Here is a 25,242-nt window from a genome sequence, read left to right on the forward strand (position 1 = left end):
GAACTCTACGTCTGAGCTGCCACTCCAGTACAGTGCGGGTGTATTGCATTGCTTGAGGTGCTGTCCTTCTGATAAGATGAAAAAACAAGATCCCGTCTGCCTGCTCAGGTGCATGTTAATGATCCCATAGCATTGTTTTAAAAGGGAAGGGAGTTTCTCCCATTATCCGAGCCAACAATCCCCTAGAGTGAAAAAAAATTATTCACATTGTGGATTTTTGTGGAATATTGCTGTGCATAAATTGACTGCCATGTTAACTACAAATACAGTTGCTGAATTTCACAGTAAAATCCTATGAAGAGCTTTGAGATTGGTGACATAAGATGCTATAATCAAACATATTTATGCTTTCTCCATGGCCTTTATTCTTTCCCCTCACACTGTCATCATCACAACATTGTCTGTAAAGTCTCTTCAATACAGAACTACAAGCCACTTATTTTGGACTTGTTTGTAATGTTCTGCTGAAGACTATGGAGTAGGAGTCTTGTATTGTGAAGTAATTCTATCTGGATTACAACACCACAAATGCAAAAACACATTTAATTGCTTAAACACATACCCACTTAACTGCATGTAAAATACCAATTTGCCTTTTTAGTGTAAACCAAACCTGCTTAATTGAATAATTATTTGCGAAAACTCCTCATTTATCAGAAATATTTTTTGCTGAGATGGTCCTCCCATTTGCTGGTTGGATTTCCAGTAAACCATTTTATCTGTTGTATTGAAGGGTACATAGCTTGCGTTTGAGACTTCAGTCATGAAGTCATGATGATCATACTTGCAGTGTTGCAAAAAAACTTTCATAAACTTAATTGAAAATCAGAGTATATGCCAGAAAGATTTTGCAGCAGAGATTTAGTGAATTCATAAATACAAATACAAATGTCACATTGCTACATTTGGTCAACTCAACAGCAGCAACAAAAGCTGGTGGAAAACCAACACGCTGCATAGTTACTGTATGTGGTAAGAGCAGTACACCACAACACTGTCTATAGAACAGCTCTTTCAAAGGAGTCGAGGAATCCCATACAGTTAAGGAGTATTAACAAACTACCTGCAACAAAAATGGACCAAAATCCTAAGAGTATTAAGACTCAGCATTTGGCAATAAAGGGAAGTAATTCATATGTTGTATTGAAATAATCCAAATGGAGACAGATGCAGGGAGAGGGGGAGAAGGAATGGGCAAAGGTCTTTCCTTCCCCTCCGGTAATGGGGGTTGTCCGAGGACCAAGTACAGAGCCCAGTGTTTCGGTATTTGTCTGTTGTACAGTGTCACTAATGATGTTGGTATATGATGGATCTGTTAGAAAAATTTCAGTTGAACTTTCCACTGATGTTGACAAGTGGACAATTATGGAATTGCCTCACAAATAACCTTAAACGCTTTAGTTCATGTCTTCATACAAAACTGACCTTTTGGAACTAGCAAAAATTGATCTTTTGGAACCTTTCTATCCCACATCCGTGCTATGAACCACTTTACCTTCCCCTACCTCCACAACATCACCCGGCTCCACCAGTATCTCACCCTGTAGGTCGACAAATCCTTCATACACCCTTTCATAACATCCAGGCTTAACTATGCAAACTCGCTTGTCGGCCTCCCCAACTCCTCCCTCCATAGGCTGCAGATCATCCAGAACTCTGCAGCCCTTGACTTCTCCTGCACCAGGCTCTGTGACTCTATCACCCATTCTCGCCCGACTCCAATGGCTTCCTATCACACAGAGGGTACAATTCAAGATCCTGGTCCTCGCCTTCAAAGCCCTCCATGGCCTCACTACCTCCTACAAAAATACAACAAGATTATATTTGCTTAGCGCCTTTCACGTCAAGAGGATATTCCAATGCGCTGGACGGTGTCAGCATTTCAGACCCAAGCTGGGGTCAGGGGAGAGAAGAAAGGGGAGGGGAAGGAGGGTCTTGAGGCAGTACTTCAAGTAGGCTAAGGAGGGGGCGAGGTGGTGTGATTGGGGAATGGAATTCCAGAGGTTGGGAGGCAGAGTGGCTGAAGGCTCTTCCAGCAGTGGTGGGGCAGGTGGATCGGGGGCGTGGAGCAGGCCGGAGCTGGCTGAGCGGAGGGAGCGGGCGGGTTGGTAGGGGGTTAGGAGGTCGCAGAGATAGGGTGGGGCGAGGCCATGGAGGGCTTTGTAGGTGAAGACCAGGATCTTGAATTGGATCCTCTGAAGGATAGGGAGCCATTGGAGTCGGGCGAGGGTGGGGGAGATGGGGTCACGGAGTTTGGTGCGGGAGAGGACACGGGCTGCAGAGTTCTGGATTATCTGCAGCCTGTGGAGGGAGGAGTTGGAAGGCTGACAAGCAGGGCGTTTGCATAGTCAATCCTGGAAGTGATGAAGGCATGAACAAGAGTTTCAGTGGCCTGAGGGGTGAGGTAGTGGCGGAGTCGGGCGATGTTACGGAGGTGAAGGAAGGCAGAGCAGGTTATGGCTTGAATGGGGAAGAAAAGACAGTTGAGGGTCGAACAAGACACCTGGGTTCCTGGTTGGTTTGGTGAGTTGTAGTGTGCAACCATGGAGGTTGATGCTGCCAGAGCCTGAGGTGCTGAGGCGCTGGTGTGAGCCAATCAGGAAGGCCTCAGTCTTGTTCACATTCAACTGTAGAAAATTTGCCCTCATCCAGGACTTGATGTCCGACAGGCAGTCTGTCAGGACAGCAGTGGTCCTGGAGTTGAGGGTGGAGGCAGAAAGATAGAGTTGGGTGTCATCCGCATGGGGAAGTTGACCCCATGTCTGCGGATGATGTCACCAAGGGGGAGCATGTAGATATTAAAGAGAGGGCCAAGGACAGAGCCCTGGGGGACGCCAGACGTGACAATCCGGGGGCTGGAGGAGAAACTGTTAGAGGCAACAAAGTGGAAACGCTGAGAGAGATAGGAATCGAACCAGGCAAGGGCAGGTCCGTGAAGGTTAAGTGAAGAGGAGAGGCAGTGTATGAGGATGGAATGGTCGACAATGTCGAAGGCGGCAGAGAGGTCGAGGAGGATAAGGAAGCAGAGGGAGCCCTGATCACAGATGTTCAGTTCGTCATTAGTGACTTTGAACAGGGCCGCTTCCGTGCTATGGGCAGCGCGGAAGCTGGATTGGAGGGGTTCAAAGAGGGAATGGCTACCTCTACAACCTCCTAATCTCCTACCATCCTGCTTGCTCCCTCCACTCAGCAGGTTCCAGACTGCCCCAACCTCTGGAATTCCATTCCCCAATCACACTGCCTCGCCCCCTCCTTAGCCTCCTTCAAGTCCTGCCTCAAACCCTCCTTCCCCTCCCCTCTTTTCTCCCCCCTGACCCCAGCTCGGGTCTGAAATGCTGACACTGTCCAGCGCCTTGGGACGTCCTCTTGACGTGAAAGGCACTATACAAATGTAATCTTGTTGTTGTAGGAGGGAGCATATTGGCGGGCGGGCCTTCTGCGACTCTGCCCCCACCCTCTGGAACTCCATTCCGCAGTCCCTCCTCGCCCCATCCCTTGCCTCCTTCAAGACCCATCTCAAGACTCTCCCCTTTGACCGTGCTTTGATCACCCTCCCCCCCCCCCCACTCTGCCCTCCATCCTCCCGACCCCTAGTCCCAATCCCGACCCCCAGCTCAGGTCCAAAACACTGACTGTCTGGCGCCTTGAGATGTCCTCCCGACGTGAAAGGTGCTGTACAAACGTAATTTTGTTGTTGTATCAAGGCCAAGATAAGCTTCCAGATTTGTCGAGAGCAATATATGATACATTTTTAAAAGCAAACTCCAGTTTTTAATAATGGGTGAAGAGCACACAGTGCCAGGATAAAATAGTGCACCTGGAGATATCCTAGAGTTGGAGCAGGTGAATGTGGCACACAAAATATGGAAATAGTGGCAGACATCTTAGGCGCACATAGTCACTTCTGTAGAAGCTGTACTCTGGCAGCAGCTGTGACTGTCAGGCCAGCAACAAAGGGCAAATGTAAAAGACGAAAAGGAGAGGAAAACACCTGCTGTATCTCTCCCTAGGGATGTGAATCTAGAGACCATTTCTTGAATGTAATGGGAAAAGGTAATTGCCTGAAAATGGTCACTTTTAATTGAAATCTGCTCCTGCCCCTTACAATGTTCCACAAAGCCTTTTCTCTCAAATCCTGTAGTTTCGGCAGTGAACAATTTGCTGGGATTGTAATTCCCTTTATAGTCTTGCAAGTTTCAATTGCGTCACTTTATTGTCCTTGTCCAAAAGCCTGACTTCCTTAACTTTTCTTTATAATGTAGATTATCTGGGAGACAAATTCCATCAGGGTGTAGACTTTTTTCTTAGCATTTCAACACATGGGATATTGTAGATTATTCTTAAATTTGTTCTTAATTTTGAAGCAATTCATTAAGACCGAATTTAAGAATTGTCCACATTTTGCACATTCTGAAATTCTTAAGGAAACATTAAATGTAGACTGTGATGTGAGTAATGCAAATATAGTTTACAATCCCTTCATTTGCATTATAAAACAAAGCAAATGTAATTGACATATGTGGTTTCATTCATTCTTTGAAGCAGAATGTATCACATTGTGTTTAACAACATTGAAGTCAGATTCACAAACAATTATGGTGAATTGTTATTTTTTGCCTCATCCTTTTAGTTCATATATTTAATAATAATCCTTGTTTTGATAAAGCGCCTTTCAAGGTTGTTTAGACATCTCAAAGGGCTTCACAGACTATATTGTAAAGTGAATTGACTGCGTATTTTGTGGGAGAAACGCAGCAGCCAATTGCACACAGCGGTGTCCCACAAACGGTCGTGGATTGAGTGTCCACATTATTTTTGATGGATTAATAATAAAATGTATATATTAAATCAAATAGTCATTCTCCAAACCTTTATATAAACAAGTTTAAAGTAGAAAGAAAGATCTGATATCGTTCAGTATAATTCCTGATATCAAAAACAGAGGTTGGGTATCGACTTTAGTTTTTTACCTCATGAAGATTTACCATTTTGAATATTTCATACCTGGAGCCAATTGGATGATTGCTTCCAGATGTGCTGAATACATCTGACTTGCCTGGCCGACTAACCTGGTGCTTCAGAGCAACCTGCACATGGAATTACAGGCGTCTGATACAGGAAGGCACTAACTTTTCCTGTCACGAGTTTGGCAACCTAACTCGTCTGACTTATTGGTAGTGCTACTCTGGTGTGCAACTGAGCACATCTGTCATTTACATCAGAGGAATGAGAGGAGACCAGCCTTGTAAAGTCTCCAGAATGGAAAAAGCTATTTTTAAAATTAAGACTACATGTTTCTATTATGCAGGTGAGAGAAGTTACCTTTTTTTAAAAATATTTGTGAATTTTAGGCTTGATTGAGGAATGTTAGTACTGCACTGCATACCATTAGCAATACTGATGAGCGAGGCTGTCTGGTCGGTCTGACATTAACAGTGCCTTGAATACTGAGGACCAACCTGGCTCAAGATGATGGAGACTTCCACAGACAATGACTCAATACCAATATTTCATTATTGGGTACCTGACCTTGGAGACAACTCAGCCTAAGGACATCTGAGAGCATCAAATTATTAAATAGTCACCTCATAATCTAACCATTTCAATATTGTAGTTCACTTTGATCTAGGCACATTTAAAATCTTATCAAGCCTGTCATACTCATCCCAAACAGCGGTTTTAAATGGTCTATTTGGAGATGTACATTTTCAAGCAATTGGCTGGTGTGTTTCACCGACAAAACACACAGTCACTACACTTTACAGGGTATCCTGTGAAGCTCTTTGAGGCATCTCGAAGATGTGATAAGGCACTGTATCAAATGCAAGGATTATTATTATAACCATCATAGCTGTGTCCCATCAGTATGGGACACAAGCTTTCATGGGTCCCTCTGGGGAGAGTATGTACACTCTGGAACCCATATAGTAGTGGCACTTGGTAGTTTTGTTTGGATACTTAACTGTGGTGATAGGCTAGGCCAATAGAAAATGACGGAAATAGGACATTTGACAAATTTTGCTGGAATTTGCGGATGTGCTGGTGCGTTCCGCAGACAATTTTGCAGAGGGTTGATTGGTGCTATTGAGAGATGCATTATATGAAGCAACCCGGATTAAAACTATAGACATATATTTCCTGAACATGTAGTTATGTTTAAAATACTAAAAATGTTAATTTGAATAGTACAGCACCTACCAAGAATCCATTGCAGGAGCTCAGTTTAGGCCGGGGTGGGGGGGGGGGGGTCAAGCAAATAGATGGCAGTAGTATGATGCAGCTGCTATTCCTATTGTGGGTCACTCACTCACTCACTCCGCGAAGCCGATTTCCCCTCGTGCTGCTTCCACGATCCCAACACTCCGCGCGACTGGAGCAGCTCCGGCCACAGTAGCAGCATCGGGCAAACAGCGCGCAGAGGCCCGGAGCCCAGCATACTGTGTACAGCTTTGTAGGGCCCAGGTAATGCCGTTCCACTTGTGCCAGATTCCTAGCTGCCCCAACGAAAAAAGAGTATTTCCTGGACTATAACAAGCTTCGGACGTTGTGCTTGATTCTGCAAAGTGTTCAACAGGCTTTTTTATACTTGGTTTTAGTTTCATGACTGATTGGACCTCTGTTATGGTTGTCTCTGACCGAAAACTTTTATTTTTTAAAAAAAGCTACTTTTGGTTGCTATTTGTCTCCCAATGCTGTGAGATCAGTATCTGCCACATAAACAAACTGGTCAGTCAACATGATTCTTGTGTGCCTTTCCCACTCTTAAGATTGGTGAACCATGCACTCCATACTTTTCGGTCTCAGCATAGGTGGATTGTATCAACCTAGATATTGCAACTTCCCATTCCATCGCATGTGGCTATATACTTGTTTTGCTTGTTGTTGATGGATTACCATCAATTGATTTGGACAATAGCAATGTTTCCTGTGGCTCTCAAATAGTGTGCCCACATTGTCATTTTTCTCATCCTTTCTCTTGTACTTATTCAGGGACCCTTTTTTCCCCCAGTCTTTTCGTCCAACTCTGGCGGTGACCAAAAAACGCTTGCGATCTGGTTTCTTCAATGTTCAAGGTCCAATTTTATCTGCCCTACAATGCTGTTGACAGAAGATAAGACTTGAACGTTCTGCTTATTGCCAGCTTGATTTTATTGTTCCTTAGAAATTCCTACATTGTAATTACTGAATTTCTGTGCCTTTTGTATTTTTATATTGCTATTGAACTCTGTCAAGTAACCACTTTATCTTTCTTTGTTATAATATTTGAATGTATTCTTAGCTTTCATGTTTAATCCATGTAACAAACCCATCTGGTTTACCTTTTCAAGTATGTATGGTAGTCTTACTTTTTACATCTGATTTCTATAATGTATCCATTACAGGGTATTTTTTAGTATCCATTTATCTTATACCCAGTTTATAATAATAATACTTACATTTGATATAGCGCTTTTCACGTCTTCTAGGCGTCTCAAAGCGTTTCACAGAATAGACTGTAAAGTGAATTGACTGTATGTTTGTGGGCAAAATGCGGCAGCCAATTGCGCACAGCAGTGTCCCACAAACAGTCATGGATTGAAGCTATTATTGTTTTTTTCTTGAGGGATTATTATCAGGCTGGTGGAGTAAGGAAACTTGCCCAAGATTTCACCCGGCCGGGAATCAAACCCGGGTCTCTCGCTTGCAAAGTGCTCTAACCACGGAGCTTCAGGACTCCATGTCATCCAAATAGTGTGTGTGTGAGTGTGTGTGTATATAGTATTAGGGTGACATGAAGAGTGTTCAGCGATTCAATGTCAGGCTGGCTCAGTTGGTAGCACTCGTACCTGAGTCAGAAGGCTGAGTGTTCAAGCCCCACTCTGGACTTTGCTCCACTTGGGGAGCACTGCAATGTCGGAAAAGCTGTCCTTTGGATGAGACGTTAAACTGAGGCCCCATTTGCCTGTTCAGGTATATGATGAAGATGCCGCAATACTTTTTGAAAAGAGAAGGGAGTTTCCCCTGGTGTCCAGGCCAACAATCTCCGTCACCAACACCCCAGATAAAATTACTGATTCATTTCATGGCTGTTTGTGGGACTCTGTTAACTCACATACTGGCTGCTTCATTCACCCACAAAATACCCAGTTGCAAAAATACACTTTACAGTATATCCTGTGAAGTGCTTTGGGACGTCTTCTTGACACGAAAGTCACTATCAGATATTATTGTTTCGTGTTATATCAATTTAATGCACCTTATGCCCACAATATTGGAATGTTCTAAAATACATATTTGCCTACATGGGTCTTGCATATTTAAAATTTGACCATCGGCGGTCAAGCCTTCAGCCTTTTTGCCCTCACACTCTGGAACTCCATCCTGGGTTACCTCCGTCTCGTCCCCTCCCTTGCCCATCTCAAGACCTTCCTCTGCCACTGTGCCTTCAGTCATCTTGCCACTTCCACGCCCTTGGCCTCCAGCCCTATTTAATAGATTGTTTTTATTTTGAATCTTGTCCCCCATTGTGCTTGAATTTGTATGACAAATAATTTGGGAAGGAGGTAACGGAGGTCAATACTAATGTTGACTTGGTATATGACATGCTTTTTTAAAAAGCACGAATGCAAAGTAATTTGCCATATAATGGAAATGAGAATGGGTTAAACTAAGGCAGCATTAAAATATAACTTTAATTAATATTATCTTTACTGGCTTGATATCCATTTCATCTTGGCTTGTTAGTTTTCGTGATGTGATTTAATGTCTGTGCATACATGATGTCCTTGGAGTCGCACCTATTTATGGCAAAACAAATTTGTATTTGAACCAATCATCTTCACTTCTGAGCACAGACTGATGGATTAATGTGAGGGTAAAGAGCTCTAAATAAAGATAGCAAGTATCCATTATTTTTTGTAACCAGAGATTAAATTATTTTTATAAACTATAGTACATTTAAAATCCTTTTAAGATTTTCCTCCATCAGTTTGCCTCAAAACTATTTTTTGTTCTGATTTTAAATCACTCTTACTGGTTCTTGATCATTGCTTACATTACAGTATTTAACATTTATTTATATTCCTTTGGTTAAAGTTTAAAAATCAAATCAGATCTCCAGGTGTCCTATGTTTTGCCTTGAAGCATTGGACTTTCAACCCAGTGCGTCCAAGTTCAGTTCCATCTTCCATTCTTTTTTCCCTTTAAAATTGTTGGCCGTCTCCTGCCTCATGTAGTGAGTTTTGACTGTAGTATAGTAGGAATGCATCCTGCTTACCTAATTTCAAAGTGTGTTAGGCACAGCTTAGCGAGAGCAAAGGCTTGGGGATCCCAGAGTGTGCGTTGGATACTCCTGGAGTTTAAACAACTAAAACCACACAGCTTGCTTTAGACAGAACTGTCTGGCCAGCTTCCTGCTGCTTGTCCAGCTAGGACCACCCTACGCTGTGGGCCTTTGGCTTACGAGATCCACCTAAAGATTTCAATACTATTTTAAATTGTTATCCTTTAAGAATTTTCTTTGAAACCAGGCTAAAAATAATTTTGAATAATTTGCTTGTGTCAACCTATGGCATACATGCATCTTGGTGCATGTGCAATTTAGATTACAGTTGGGGGGCTGTTTGGTAGCCGATTCAAATCAATTTCAATAAGAGTGAGATGTGGTAATGCTTCTGAGTAATTAGATTTATGAGCATAAATGAGAATGTGTTTACCTCAAGAAGGGAATGTAATTATTCGCTCTGAAAAGGAATGTTACAAAGAATCCAGTTTTAACTTTTAAGAACCTTTTTGTTTGAATATTTTTGCTTCAGGCATCGGGCTTGGAGAAATTTGACAATTTGGAATGAGCTTGAACAGTTGAAGTGAGATTAAATGTCTTCAGGTTAAGATGTTAGCGATTCCCTTTGATGGTATCTGTGACCAGGTTAAATGTGCGCTTGAAATCTACGATGAACACTGAAAACGATTGTCCTGGGATGACATGCAGAGCAAGCTAACCGCACATGGTTTAAATTATCCTGTGGATTGGCCATGACTGTGTCCAAAGCAGCTTTCTAGGATCCTTCAGGCCTGCATAGTGGGTTAGGGGTCCCTCTCAGCAACAACAAGAACAACAACAATATTACATTTGTAGAGCGTCTTTCAGGTTGGGAGGATGTCCCAAGGCGCTGGACAGTGTACAGCATTTCAGACCTGAGCTGGGATCAGGGAGGGAGAAAGGAGGGACGGAGAAGGGGAGTGACCGATGGCATGGTCGAAGAGGAGGGTTTTGAGGTGGGGTTTGAAGGAGGCTAAGGAAGGGGTGAGGCGGAGTGATTGGGGAATAGAATTCCAGAGGTTGGGGGCAGAGTGGCTGAAGGCTCTCCCGCCAACGGTGGGACGGGTGGGTCGGGGGACGTGGAGCAGGCCGGAGCTGGCTGAATGGAGGGAGCGGGCGGGTTGGTAGAGGGTTAGGAGGTCGCAGAGATAGGGTGGGGCGAGGTCATGGAGGTGAGGACCAGGATCTTGAACTGGATCCTCTGAAGGATAGGGAGCCAATGGAGTCGGGAAAGAATGGGGGAGATGGGGTCACACAGCTTGGTGCGGGAGAGGACACGGGCTGCAGAGTTCTGGATTATCTGCAGCCCATGGAAGGAGGAGTTGGGAAGGTCGACAAGCAGGGCGTTTGCGTAGTCGAGCCTAGAGGTGATGAAGGCATGAACAAGAGTTTCAGCGGCCTGAGGGGTGAGGTAGTGGCGGAGTTGGGCAACTAAGTCCTAAACAAAAAACGTTATCCTCAATGCCTCTGCCTTGGCCACCAGTAGGGATGCAACTCTTGGAATCTCACTGTTGTGAAATGTGTGTCCCTAGTTTCTGGAGGTTTGGGGGGAAAACAAGTGAGAGCACTGCAGTCTTTTGAAATAGGCACATATAGACTATGGGTGAGCTAGAACATGCCAAGCGAGAAGTTGACGCAGTATGAGCAATAAACAAATCGTATGCTAAATTAGATTGCCAAATCGTTTGAGTTTACATCCTCAGAAATTATTGCCATCTTATACAGTACTCATGTGAGACCACACGTCTATGCACTGGATACAGTTCTGGTCACTCCGTGGCACATGGCAGATGTCAAGAGTAGATGCAATAGATGTAATGCAGAGGAAAACAATAAGCATTACCATTGTGCTCAAGTAATGAACTACGAATAAATAGATGACGAGGCCTGTCTAACCTAGAAATGACGAGTCGCAGAGGGGATCTAAGATACGTAATAGTACAGAGAAAATACATCTAGAAGAATACTTTCAGGTATGCAAGACAAGAAGCCAGCAGTTCAGGGTTGTGAAGGATGAGACACCATAAAATATTTCTTTACCTACTTTATTGAGGATAATTAACAAGTAGAACTGGTTCTAGGAAGGGTGGTTGAGATTAGGATACTGGAAAGTAACTTTAATGTTATAATGTGAAGATGGTGAGGTTAGTACAGGGCGATCCCATTCTAATGTAATTTGAATCCACAGAATTACACCCGTAGTATAACTGATCTGTGGAAAAACATGTTTGCCAGGCCTGCTTCTGAGTTGCCACTAACTTCCCTTCCGGCTTCCAGCACAGACTTGCCATTTTCCTGTACATTGGTGCAGTCTGCCCATCAGCTGTAGCTTCTTTTGTGAGTGTTTGCTAGAAATGCTCACATGTGTATAGTAAGCTGGCACGTCTGCTGCAGAAGTGCACTGCAAGTCCACAGAAGACTGGTGTGAAAAGTGAATTCAACCAACCGTGAATTATAACAAGGTTGTCTGTATTCTGGGAGACTGAAAAGCTTTCTTGATCAGAATCTCTTGTGAATCTAGTCCACTGGAAGAACATCCATTCTCGATGACGAGGTCAGAAAAGCTATTCAGTTTTATGTCTTCTCAAAATTAAAAAAAAAAGACAGATCTTAATTCCTTAGGGAACCATTGCTGGTGAGATTTTATCAGTTGAAAAGCAGATTTGTTATAGAGGACATTATGGTAGGCCAACAATTCAGCAGCAGTGATTTTACTGAGAAGTTACCATTTGGCTTCTAAAATCTGCAGGCATCATACCTGCCAGAGAAGTTGAAAATACAATTGGGACTTAAAGAATAGAACTATCATTAGAAAGTTAATGTTTCTTCACTGTATTCCATGTTCTCTGAATAAGATGACAAAGAATATTAAACCAACTTCAAACTTGCTTCTGTGATCATCAAAGTTTATTCTTATTTGTTGACCATTCACCTCCAAATGGAAAAAAACACATACACAATATTTTATATTTTCACACGTCGAGTCAGTGATCTTGCTGACTCAACTTTCGTTGTTTTTCCTACGTGAATCGTTCAAGAAACAGTGGAATCTGCTTTATCCGGACCCGTTAACCCCGGACTCCGGGTAAATTGGACAAAATGCCTGGCCCTGATTAATTTGTATTCTTACCCGTTTTAAGTATGCCGAGTAATTCAGACAGAAATCCGGTTAATCCGGACATAATTTCGCACTAGTCACTGCTTCGGGTACTCACTCATGTCTTCTGTTTGTCGAGCTGCTACGTTCGTCCACGCGCGGCTCTGCGATGGAGATGGGAGGAGTCAAATTGTGATTGATTGACAGAGGACTCCAGCCAATGGCAAGCGGGTGCAAGCTGTCAATCAATGAGGGGTCGGAGGAACAGGGGAAGAAAAAGGGGAGAGAATGGGAGCAGTCAAATCGCAACTGATTGACAGCTGGAGCCGCTAGTGAATGGGTGGAGTGCACATCCATTCACAAGCGTCTCAGGCTGTCAGTCATTTCGGAGCAGCTGCTAACTGGTCCCTTTCTCCAATGGGAATGGCAGTGGGAGCGAGGAGGTGCTGTCGCTGCTCCTCTACTGAGCGGAAAGAGGTTAGAGAGATTCAGTTCACCTCGGACCCGGCTTAAGCCGGACGAATCATCCAGCCGCTATGTGTGCAGGTTAAGCAGCTACATTTGTAGCCCCTGGATCAAGATTTTGTGAGATACTTTCATCATTGTGTAACTTCTTCACGGTTGTATGTTGAGGCTGAGCTTCATTTGAAGAATGAGGATTCTACGCGTAGCAAGTAAATTGGCTTTGTCGTGACCACACAAAAAATGTGAGGATCCCCTCTTTTGGTGTGCGATGGTTTCATTGAATTTTTACAGTGTCTTCATTAGATTAAGCCACAGTTTTTATTGACTTGAACTGTAGTTTTCCATGTGGATGTCAAACAGTATACAGTTTTTGATCTAAATTGAGGACTTTTTTCTGTTTTGCACTATAGAGTTTCATTGTTCTTGGGAAAAGATAAATGGATCTTGTCATTTGTTTTCTCCCCAACAGTATCGGAAGCAGAAAGTAATGAAGGGTTGCAACTAAAAAAGGAACATGCGCTCAAGATTTTTAATTACATCAACTCTTGGACACAAAGGTATGTCTTTATTTATAAATTGGCTTGAATGCACAGTATTTGGGGCTTTATTGTGTGTTGTGTGTTAATTTAGTTCCATGTGCCTTATGATTCAGATGGACATAATTCTGCCATTAATGTTTTAGGTAAGTGTGGCTATGGTTAAGTATGAGATTGGCTGCTGCATTTGCCTGTAAAACAACCGTCACTTCATTTTTAATGTTATTTTGTGAAGTGCATTTTGAGAATTTATTTATGTGAAAGATGCTATATTGATTCCCTGTCATGATACCATCATTGATACAACTATAGGGATCATTTTTGTTGGCTAGCTTGTGTCATACTACCAAATTGGGGGTGGGGCTTAGTGGTGTTTCATTTGCTAATTTATTAATCTGTGGGTACAGACTGCTCTATTTAATTTCAAAACCTCCAGCCTAATCTTTTTCTTCTCTCCTCAAATCAAGTGATTCATGTTGGGTCAGAGTGCAATTGCAATTTGAAACAAGTAATGCTGGTTGATTCGTTTCTGTACTGAGACCAATTATGCTGTCGTTCATAATTGTTCTGGCTGAGATCTAATGGCAAAGAGCAGGGATCAAATCTGTCCTGTCCTGGTACAAGTGGCATGGGACCACTCAGGGTATCTTTTCCCTTTTAATATTTTTGATGCCTCTGATAGGAAAATGGACAATTTGGTGAGGCTAGAGCTCCACATTTTTTTATCCCTAGTTTATGCTGAGTTTACTGTTTTTTTTAAAGCTGTATTTCTTGCACAAATAATGTCAGTTTAGCCAAGTTGAAGCCCAGAGATGTTGCGCATGATCTCCAGCTAGTGATCCTTGCTGAAAGTTCATATGTAACTCGTTGTTTGAGTTCAGGAATTGGTTCAAGTGTATTCTCATTTAGCACAAATGAATTGTGTTTAGCCATGGATCAAGAAGTGGTTAGGAAAGAAGTGAATGTTTCTTCCCACCCCTCATTTGGCAATGCCTATAGTGGTACAGTACTTGCAGAATTGTTGTGTGGAATTCATGATTCAGAACTCTGTTCCAAAGGGTCTGGGATGAATTACAGAAATCACATAAGACGCAATGCCACTTTCGATTAAGATTACATCTTGGAGCAAATATAAAACACTGGCCCAAGCAAAATCAGTTCTACTCCCACAAGCATTAGCATTGCTCCTCTGTATCTTCAAGCAGAAGATTCAAATTATAGACAAGTGATCCTGATTATTAAATGTATTTTTATTGTCTTGTGGTTTGGTGTATTTGGTTAGATTATTTTTGTAAATTTAGTTCAATACAACAGTCGTTTGTGAAACTGGATGAAGGGCGATTTGCCCAGAGAATAAAATCTTAAAAAAAGTGAATATTCATTCCTTAATTCAAGCTGGAACTGATTTGGAACACAAAATGTGCTGCATCAAAACGACTCAATTGGAAGCAGGATTTGTGGCCCAGTTTGACTTTTTTGATTGTCAATAGTGAGTTAAACTTTTGTTAAAAGCGAGTTTATTGCAAATTGTTTTAAAAGTGAGATGCCATCCACTAATATTCATTTTAAATAATCTATCCATTTGGATGGATAGACTGAAAGATCCTGTTTTTAATAATATAGTTTTTTGAAAAAATTATATCAGTAAGTTCTTTGAAAGTGGCAATATTTCTTAAAAATTTCTATGTGGGTTGCAATGGACTATTGCAATACTAAGATAGAGAGATAAATGGAACAAATGAAACTATCCTCCCTTATCCAATTTCTCTTTCCTCATACCCTTTTTAAAAAAAATCTTATGCGCAGCACCTTATTAGATACTTTTTTAAAAATATCATTTTTATCAATGCTATCATCATTCATTTAGCAGACTTCTGAACTGGACAGTGTTTTAACAACTGAGGCTTGGTAGAGCTCATGGTTTGAAACATTTTGAAGACTTGAGCATGTTCAGGTTTGAAGTGACTTTGAAAACAGCTCAAATGTACATTTATCCTGCAGCATTCCTTATTCGCCAACATTTTGTCCCCAACATGTCTATTTCTCACTGTCTCACTCTCACGTCCCCCACCCTCCTGTAATGTGTGCAGAGATGTTTGCTTTGAGCAAGCAGTATATATAAAACAAGGAATATTAAAATATTAACTCAAAAAAATTTATGGTTGATTTAAAACCAATATTTTTGTTTTTTTCTACAGGCAATGTCTTTGTTGCTTCAAGGAGTACAAGCATCTGGAAATCTTCAACCAGGTGGTTTATGCCCTTATTAACATGGTGACTGCCCAAGTACAGACTCTCCGAGACCAGCTCTGTAAAATTTGCACTAATAGTGATTCATTATGGCAGGACCTGAATCGACAAGGCAATGAACAGGCTAATCAAGAAGGCGAATGTAACAAAGATGAAGACGATGTTGGTCAGAAATCGAAGGGTTTTGTGGAGAAAAAAGCAGATCACATGAGAACTTGTGGGAGAACTGAGGAGGTGGCGACACGGAGCAATGATCCATTTACCGCGTGGAGCACAGAGGAGAAAGAAAAGTTGTTGCTATGTGTGGCAAAGATCTTTCAGATTCAATTCCCTTTATATACTGCCTACAAACATAACACTCATGCCACTATAGAGGTATAATGCATTACTTGTGCAATAGAGTCTGTATCCATGTAATCTCTGATTTAGATTTTGCAATGTTTCCATAGCAGTGAAAAGAGTAGCAAAACCAGCTCAATCTTGTGCATTGTTCTAAGATGGCATCTTTCCTTATCCAAAGTCGATTGATTTAAACATTTAACTTGTGATGAAAGAAAAATCGATGTCTGAAAAATTCATTCAGACAAATTAGTTTACTTTTTAAGTATTTGCAAATTGAATTTGCAAATATTGTGCTCAATTTCCTGTTAACATTTTAAAGTGACACAGTTTCAAACAACAATTTCTGTTTATCAGTGATAAACTTATAAAGCTATTGGTAGTTCCTGAGAATATCGATACAAAGCCAAAAATTTCTCTTTTAATAACTTTGAAAATGTTTAATTATTGATAACAGCTAAGATTTACTGCAGAGAAAACCTTTGTATCCATTTTCATCATTTTATGTGGAGAGCGGAAAAAACAATTCCAAAGTTAATGTTCTCCTTTCAGAACAACCCTTTCCTGCTTCCTATGCGGTGCCATGCAACCCAAAGCTAAAATGCACAGAGAAACAAGTGCCAGTATAGGAGACTGATGTTAAATCGGGAAATTTCAAAAAATGAGAGTATTCCTGATGTATATTAGGATGTAGTGACCCACTGACTCTGGCTGCTAATGATTACTGCATACCAAATATTAGCTGTTTTAAGTAGGTCGTAAGCATCTACTTGAAATCTATATGTGGAATTTAAAAAAAATTGCTGCTAAGAAGGGGATTTTGGAGGAGTGATGTGTGTCCTGTTTGAACTGAAGATTTACCTTTGAATGCAACGATCAAAGCAATTTGTCTGATATTTTGGCTCGTATAGTTCTCTTATTAACTTTGAGGGAAGAAGAAAATCTATTTGGGTATAAATCTGAGATTGTAGTGTATGAACATTTGTGGGTTTACAATACTATCTAACACAGTGGATCTTTTGGATTTGGGAGCATGGTGTAAATACAGTTGTAAAGTAGACAGACAACTCATCAGGATGCGAAAATATGCCACTTTCAACCTTCTTTGTCATGGTGAAGTGAATGTATGATGTAACTGTAGATTTTTATATCTACTAATATAAACTACAACTTGGATCTCTTTTCTATTCATACTGTTGACAAGTAGTTTGTTCTATAGCTTCATGAAAAAGTTTCTTCAGCATATTCTGTGTTGCTTTTTATTAAACTGTGCTAATTTTTTTTTAAACTAGGATATTTCAGCTCATGAAAGCAACTTATTAGGGTCGTTTTGTGATATGAATGTAAGTAATGGATATTTGTATTTTTATATTTTCATGGGGTTGTTTTATAGAATTCGTGTAAGGATGAATCAAATGGTCAGTCACCAAACTTGGAAATTGCTAAGTTTTAAAATATGACTTCGATAAATACATTTTCAAGAAAATTCAATCTGCTGCTCCCCCCCACCACCCCCTTCCAAAAAAAAAAGGAATTGAGTAATTATGGCTTGTTGTGTATGTGTCTGAGGCTAAGGAAATCTTGCAAACTTTAATATCAGACTTGAATAATATATTGTGCATGGAGATTAGAAAAAAAATTGCTTGCCAAGGAAAGCCTGATTAAGGCAAATAAAAGTTTATTTCATTAGCATGATTGATTATTTAGATAAACCATGGCACAACAGATGGGTTTGTCTGTGGCAAACCTTATCCCACGTCCAGGTTACCTGACTGGTAAAGACACACTCATATGGTGGCTTTAAGGTATTATCGCTATGTAACAAGAAATTATGTATTTTTTAAAAAAACTTTTGCATGAGTTTTTGCGAATCATTATCGGAGTTTTAAGAATTCACAAACTTGTGGAGTTGCTTTTTTAAATGCTACCTATAGATTGTGAAATTAATGCAATTCTGTCCTAATAAAGATACATTGATCCTTTCTAAGTAGGTTAAGATCACATGATGTTATTTTTTTGCAATTGAATGTTGCTTTCTCTGTTTGTTGAATATGTAATTCTTCAATTTTATGTGAAGAAGTTATCTATGCATCAGCTTAAGGCAAATTTCTGGGGGTAATAATTCCTTCCAAAAATAATAATAATAAATTGGTCACTCAATCCACGACTGTTTGTGGGACACTGCTGGGCACAATTGGCTGCTGCATTTCTTCCACAAAATATGCAGTCAATTCACTTTACAGTATACTCTGTGAAGCACTTTTGTCTTGACTACGTGATGAGGTATTTATTAAATGCAAGAATTATTATTATTATCTAACTTTATGAAACCAAAATGAACTCTCTGACTAACTATTAATTTATTGCCCACGTATATAACCAGATTTGGTTTAGGTTGTATTTCGTGTTTTATTGACTATTTCCAGGTGCTTTGAGTAGGGAAATGATCACTTCTTGGCAGAATTAATCTTTTTTTAAAATTCTATTGAGTTACTTTCTCCCACCTCTTCAACTTCATCTGCACCAGATACCAACCCTGAGTCAAGAGGACAGGCAGTTAACTATTTCTGGACTTCAGCCTGTTTCACTCTAGAGCAAGTAACTGAACCATGCTCAAGAGTAGGACAGGTTTACTCACCTTCTGATCTTTACCTCCCCCCTACCCGCGCAGTAAGTTAGCTGAGATGAGCAATTTATCACATGGGTGAAACATACAAATAATTTAACTTTGTGTACATCATTGAAGCAGGAAGCCAAAGATCCTTTCAACTGTGGGGGGAAAAAATAGAGGAGATCTGGTAAAATGTCATTTCTTAACTCATTTTTTTTAAAAAAAGGAGAAATGTGTTAAGGATGATGATTCACATCGACTGTTAATAGTTATAACCATTATGTTTCTTTTTCTCATTTGTTTAGGATGTGGAAGTACCTTTGCACTTGCTTCGTTATGTCTGCCTCTTCTGTGGAAAAAATGGCCTTTCACTCATGAAAGATTGTTTTGAATATGGAACCCCCGAAACCCTTCCCTTTCCAATAGCGCATGCTTTTATTACGGTAGTATCCAATGTAAGTAGCACAATTCAGTAAGTTTTCTTTCATGATCTGATAATTGTCATTTTTTTAATATTAATAAGGAAATTGTGTAATGCAGCTTTTATATATTGTATCACTGGCTGCACAGTGAGTGATGGTCAAGTGACGGTGGATCCTTGATCGTTGCTTTTTGTGCCTGGGTGTTGAGAGAGAGAGAGACGGGCATTCCACTTTCAGGTTTCTGATTGCCCTGATGTCCTATTGAGGTTGGAGTTCCTGCCAGAAGCGTTCCATCTGTTCCATCTGTTACATCTGTATCATACAGACAGGTTGATTATTGTTTGACTGTTTAAGCTACTCTGTTTATTTGAAAGTGTTCTGTAAATAGAAGGGAATTTGGTTAGTTTAGCCAAATAACCTTAAAATCTCACTATGAACTGGGAATATTTGAAACTTAAGTTGTTCAGTAAGTTTGTTGTCAATGTGAAGTTGAGTGAGAAAATATTGCAGCAGAAGAATATAGTTTATATAGAATATCCCTCCTCTCCAGCTATCGCTTCATCTCTAACTTCCCATTCCTCTCCAAGGTCCTGGAAAGAATGGTTGCGTCCCAGTTCCGATCCTTTCTTTCTCGCCATTCCTTCTTTGAACCCCTCCAATCCGGCTTCTGCGCTGCCCACAGCACAGAAACAACCCTGGTCAAAGTCACTAATGACATTCTGAACATCTATGATCAGGGCTCCCTCTGCCTCCTTGACCTCCTTGATCTTTCTGCTACCTTCGACACTGTCGACCACTTCATCCTCATACACCATCTCTCCTCTTTACTTAATTTTCGCGGACCTGCCCTTGCCTGGTTCGATTCCTATCTCTCTCACCATCTCCACTTTGTTGCCTATAATGGTTTCTCCTTCAGCCCCCGCACTGTCACATCTGGCGTCCCCCAGGGCTCTGTCCTTGACCCTCTCTTTAATATCTACATGCTCCCCCTTGGTGACATCATCCGCAGACATGGGGTCAACTTCCCCATGCGGATGACACCCAACTCTATCTTTCTGCCTCCACCCTCAACTCCAGGACCACTGCTGTCCTGACAGACTGCCTGTCGGACATCAAGTCCTGGATGAGGGCAAATTTCCTACAGTTGAATGTGAACAAGAACCTCAGGCTCTGGCAGCATCAACCTCCATGGTTGCACACTACAACTCGCCAAGCCAGTCAGGAACCTCGGTGTCTTGTTCAACCCTCAACCGTCTTTTCTTCCCCACGTACAAGCCATGACCCGCTCTGCCTTCCCTCACCTTCGTAATATCGCCCGACTCCTCCACTACCTCACCCCTCAGGCCGCTGAAACTCTTGTTCATGCCTTCATCACCTCCAGGCTCGACTATGCAAACGGTCTGCTTGTCAGCATTCCAACTCCTCCCTCCACAGGCTGCAGATAATCCAGAACTCTGCAGCCCGTGTCCTCTCCCGCACCAAACTCCCTGGCCCCATTCCCCCATTCTCGCCCGACTCCATTGGCTCCCTATCCTTCAGAGGATCCAATTCAAGATCCTGGTCCTCACCTACAAAGCCCTCCATGGCCTCGCCCCACCCTACCTCTGCGACCTCTTAACCCCCTACCAAACCGCCCGCTTCGTCCGCTCAGCCGGCTCTGGCCTGCTCCACGTTCCCCCCACCCGCCCCACCATTGGCAGGAGAGCCTTCAGCCACTCTGCCCCCAACCTCTGGAATTCCATTCTGCAATCACTCCGCCTCGCCCCCTCCTTAGCCTCCTTCAAGTCCCGCCTCAAGGCCCTCCTCTTCGACTATGCCATCGGTCACCCCCCTTCCCTTCTGCTTCCCTGACCCCAGCACGGGTCTGAAATGCTGTACACTGTCCAGTGCCTTGGGACGTTCCCCCGAAGTGAAAGGAGCTAAACAAATGTAATCTTGTTTTCGTTTTACAATTCTCTTCCACTTCCTGGTTTTCAATTGATATTATTTGGGTTTCAGTTTGGGCATAAATTTCAACCATTCAGATGCCAATGTGCTGTCTTTACTCCTGAGTGGAGGAAAGAAAAACATTAGGTATTGAAGATTATTTTGATAGCAGTTAAAATGCTGCTTTATCGGTCTTTATCATAGTGGTTTAGAAGGTGAGGAAAATTGTATTTGGGTTTCACTCTCTTCCTTCCCCACCATACACACTACTATTTTGAATGGAAGTGTAAAAAAAAATGGTGTGGAAAGGAAAATGTTATTTTCAGTGAGCAGTTTTTTTATTCCAATTTCTTTCATTCATGGTGTTTTATAGATTAGACTACACTTTGAGATTCTCTGAAGAGAAATACTTGTATATCAGCATCAGCATACCAGACACCTGGTATCTGTAAGGAGGCAACTAGTTAATGAATGAAGAATTACTTTTTTGTTCTGGTTCCGGTTCTGCTCAGACCTGACCCTTGAATCAGCTATCCCGTTCCTTCTGGTACTGGTTCAACAAGATTGAATTCTGCAATGGAAAATCAGAGCAAGTAGGCCTAGTGATGTTCCATATGGTACCTTGGTATCGCATTGCCGTCCACAAATTCTCACATACACAACTCACCATTAATGGCAGTTCATACCTGCAACATCATTATGATACTTGTGTAGCGATTGTCAAGACATTGTGCACATGGGCAATATAATTTCCAAGGGCCATATAAATGTGCACACTTTGACTGATGTTTTTGTTTTGAATTCTGGAAAACCATTATAAAAGTGGTATGGGTTCCTGGGGGAAACATGAGTTTGGGGAAATGCTATGTGATGAACAATGGCGTGAAAATGATTTGACAGCAGCTACGCTGTCACTTTTCGTACATCTTTCAGCGCATTTGTATATCAACCAAACCTGATATGCATTTCAAATGATAACCTGTTGTGAGCTCCTAAAGCTTCAAATCGATTTGGAGCAATTCAGGTTTAACACTGCCCATAAACAATCTGAAAGTAATTAACCAAATCTGAAGTTATTCGGTCACTCATTAAACAAGAGTATCCTGTGACCTAATTCTTTTCTAACAGAATAAAGTGCAACATTGTGCACTTTGTCTTTAAGCAGATGGCAATAATTATACATTTTTTTTAAGGATTCAATTTATGTCATTCTAAACTATGTAAATAAAGTGGATCTGGATTTATTCAGTCTCAAATTTAATTGATTTTTCCTATCTTTTGAAACAGCTCGAGGAAAGTTGAGAGTCAAGTTTCATTTTGATTATAGTGCATTTATTTTTGCTTCTCTCTTTCCTCCTTTCCCCATAAAATCCAAAACCACCTTCTATTTCCCAGAGGTCCACTTCATGGGGAGCCCGTTTTGCTTTTACATTGGTAATTTGTCTTGAGAAACAACGAATAATGTCCAGCTACATTTGCTGTTTTTCCCAAATCTGGTTATGGCAAGATTCGACTCCAAATCGGATCAGCTATTCGCGAGTAACCATTGAAAGAAAAGCCATCCCTCTGTCGTCTCTGTCAGGCCTATATTGAAAAAAAACTCTTAAGGGCATTGGCCTGGCAGCTCTGAATGAGACATTGTCTCCAAATTTCTTGACTTTCAATTGCTAATGTAAGAGGTGGGGTGGGGGTATAAGGTGAAAATCTGAAGCCTACATCTGTGCTGAAGTGTTTTACTCCATGGACTTGCTAAACCTGACATCTAAATGTAATAATATTGGTTGGTTTTGATGCTGTTCAATATTAGTTTATCAAAAATAGTTAAGACATGACACCTGTGGGCTAAGATTACTACAACAACAACTTGCAACAACAACTGAGATTAATTCATCTCTGCGGCCCATTTAAAAAGCTTAAAATCTGAAGTGTAAGGTTAGATGTTGTTGAAATTTATAACATTGAGGTTTATTCTTTGAATGCTTAAATAAATTCTAATTATCTTGTGAAATAAAATGATTGCAATTTGTCACACCAATCCTCGATTTTCTTAGCTCACAAATGATGGAATCTTGCACCTGTGTTTTACCTGGAAATCCACTTATTTTTCACAATGTACTGCACCTTATGTTTGTGGTCCTTTTTTCTTTAAGCATGTGTAATATTATAAGAACAATATTTGTATTTAGCTGAACAAATATCGCCAAATAGACTCCCAAATCTTGTTGGGTGCCATGTGGAATCTACAAAAGTATATAAGAAATGTTTGTAATTTCAAAAATAATTGATTTTTGTGTATTCTTTTCTGTGGAGCACAATAACTGATAATATATTTTCTTTAATGCTCTAGATCAGGATATGGTTACACATCCCTGCTGTTATGCAGCATGTTATACCCTTTAGAACGTATGTGATAAGGTAAGTTATACTAATTTTGTGTTTCTATTAAATTCAGTGGACAAATTAAATTTTGTCATGTGAGTTCTTAAATTTACCATTTTCAATGTGTTAATTTTTTTTGATGTTCCAATGCAGGTATTTGTGTAAACTTTCAGACCAGGAATTGCGACAAAGTGCTGCACGCAACATGGCAGACTTGATGTGGAGTACTGTCAAGGAGCCCTTAGATACAGCACTTTGTTTTGACAAAGAAAGTTTGGATCTTGCATTCAAGTACTTCATGTCACCAACCCTAACTATGAGGTTGGCTGGGCTCAGTCAGATAACGGTAAGTTGCCTTGTGAAATGTAAATGTAACTAAGAGCTGAATTGCAGTAACTCCCCATTGCCTGTAATCATCTTTTACATTCTAATGTTAGTGTCTAGGTTTGCTTTATCGGGATGAAAGTCTCCTCTGTAATTGCAGTAAGAGCCTGAAGTTCAATGAGTGTCGGCAGCTTTTCTCTTGCTGCCTGGGAGTTCCTAAACCTCCTCCTAATTTGACACTAATTTGAGGTTGCACTTGCAGCATCAGTATTGTTAAATGAGGGATATGGAAATGTCATTGATTTAAGTAGTAAATACTCTTCTAACGATCGTGTTAAGACAGATTATCGGAACGTAGAGATCTTCATGCTGCACCTATTTCATTCTCTATTGACCTGGGAGTGCTTGATGCTGATCTCAAATGCAAATGATTTCCTTTGGTTGGTCATCATTTAGTCTAATGATTTTTTTCATGTATTTTGTTTTGTCAACCGGATGTCTGACACATGCAGAAACCCATCACCATGCTTAAGAACATTTGAACCAAAGACTCTTATGACAAAAAGTTCCATACATGTCTGCTACACATGGAAATTTCTATTTCTTGAATTAAATATGCACTCTCTCCCTGAAGGGATGCAATCTGTTTACCTAATTCTGGGGAGTATTAGGTGCTGATCTCATCCTTGGGGATTCTAGTGTGTGCATTGGGGTACTGCTGGAATTTAACCAGCTAAAACCACATAGCTTGCTATTGAAAGCACTGTCTGGCAAGCTTCCTCCTACTTGGTTCAACTAAGATCACCCTATATGTTAGGGGTTTGGCTTGCAATGTTAACAGGAGGTTAGTGGAAGGAATAAGACCCCAGCCTGCCCCTCCAAATCTTATTGATGAGCTGGGCTCAAGCTGGCTGGTCAGTTATCAACAGTTCTGGATTACTGTGAACTCGCCTGTTTTAGGAACCAGATTACCGAGACTATTGCAGAGGATTAGCTCCATTCATTGCTAAGCACTTTGCCTTTACCTTGTAGCCTTTAAAACAATTTGAGGTACCAGATTATTATACTGAGGGGGACTCTTCACCACTTTACCCATATTTAGGTATGTTTATGCATTCATAGAGATTTGTAAGCCATTTACTACTCATTTTTCATATGCAGTTTTAATAATTCCTAGAGATAACCCAGTTATTTCAGTTGTTTGGCCCAGCACTCAATCAAGGTTACACAAACTTGCTGTTATTTGAATCAGACTCCCAACCAAAACCAGCTAATCTTTCAAATGTCTTATAAAAGTAACTTGCTGTTGGAGGAGCTCCATCTCTTTAATTTGATGGTTTAGAAACATCCTTTGAATTTCGTAACCCATCCTTATGATGTATCCCAAATTGATCAGCGCTTCCCTTTTATTCCAACAGAATCAACTTCACACATTCAATGATGTTTGTAATAATGAATCGTTGGTGTCAGACACTGAAACGTAAGTTATACAATTTTTCATTTGTTTCTATATTACACAGATAATTTGAGTGGGAGGAAAAGAATTTGTACAATGTTCACAATACAGTAATCCAACCAATATTCTTGGCACT

General features: G+C 40.9%; 1 protein-coding gene across 1 annotated transcript in view; it reads left to right on the top strand.

Moving 5' to 3' along the window:
• Positions 1 to 15,839: 15,839 nt before the first annotated feature.
• The window catches only part of usp34 (ubiquitin specific peptidase 34), a 90,118-nt gene continuing 80,715 nt past the window's right edge, over positions 15,840 to 25,242 (top strand). Inside the window, 7 exon segments of the mRNA XM_007892500.2 lie at positions 15,840 to 15,954; positions 15,957 to 16,024; positions 17,281 to 17,331; positions 18,905 to 19,054; positions 23,295 to 23,362; positions 23,480 to 23,672; positions 25,069 to 25,130. Coding sequence (XP_007890691.2) covers positions 15,900 to 15,954; positions 15,957 to 16,024; positions 17,281 to 17,331; positions 18,905 to 19,054; positions 23,295 to 23,362; positions 23,480 to 23,672; positions 25,069 to 25,130 — 647 coding nt within the window. The 5' untranslated portion in view covers positions 15,840 to 15,899.

The sequence above is a fragment of the Callorhinchus milii genome, unplaced genomic scaffold (genome assembly GCF_018977255.1).
Source record: "Callorhinchus milii isolate IMCB2004 unplaced genomic scaffold, IMCB_Cmil_1.0 Scaffold3, whole genome shotgun sequence".
Lineage (NCBI taxonomy): Eukaryota > Metazoa > Chordata > Chondrichthyes > Chimaeriformes > Callorhinchidae > Callorhinchus > Callorhinchus milii.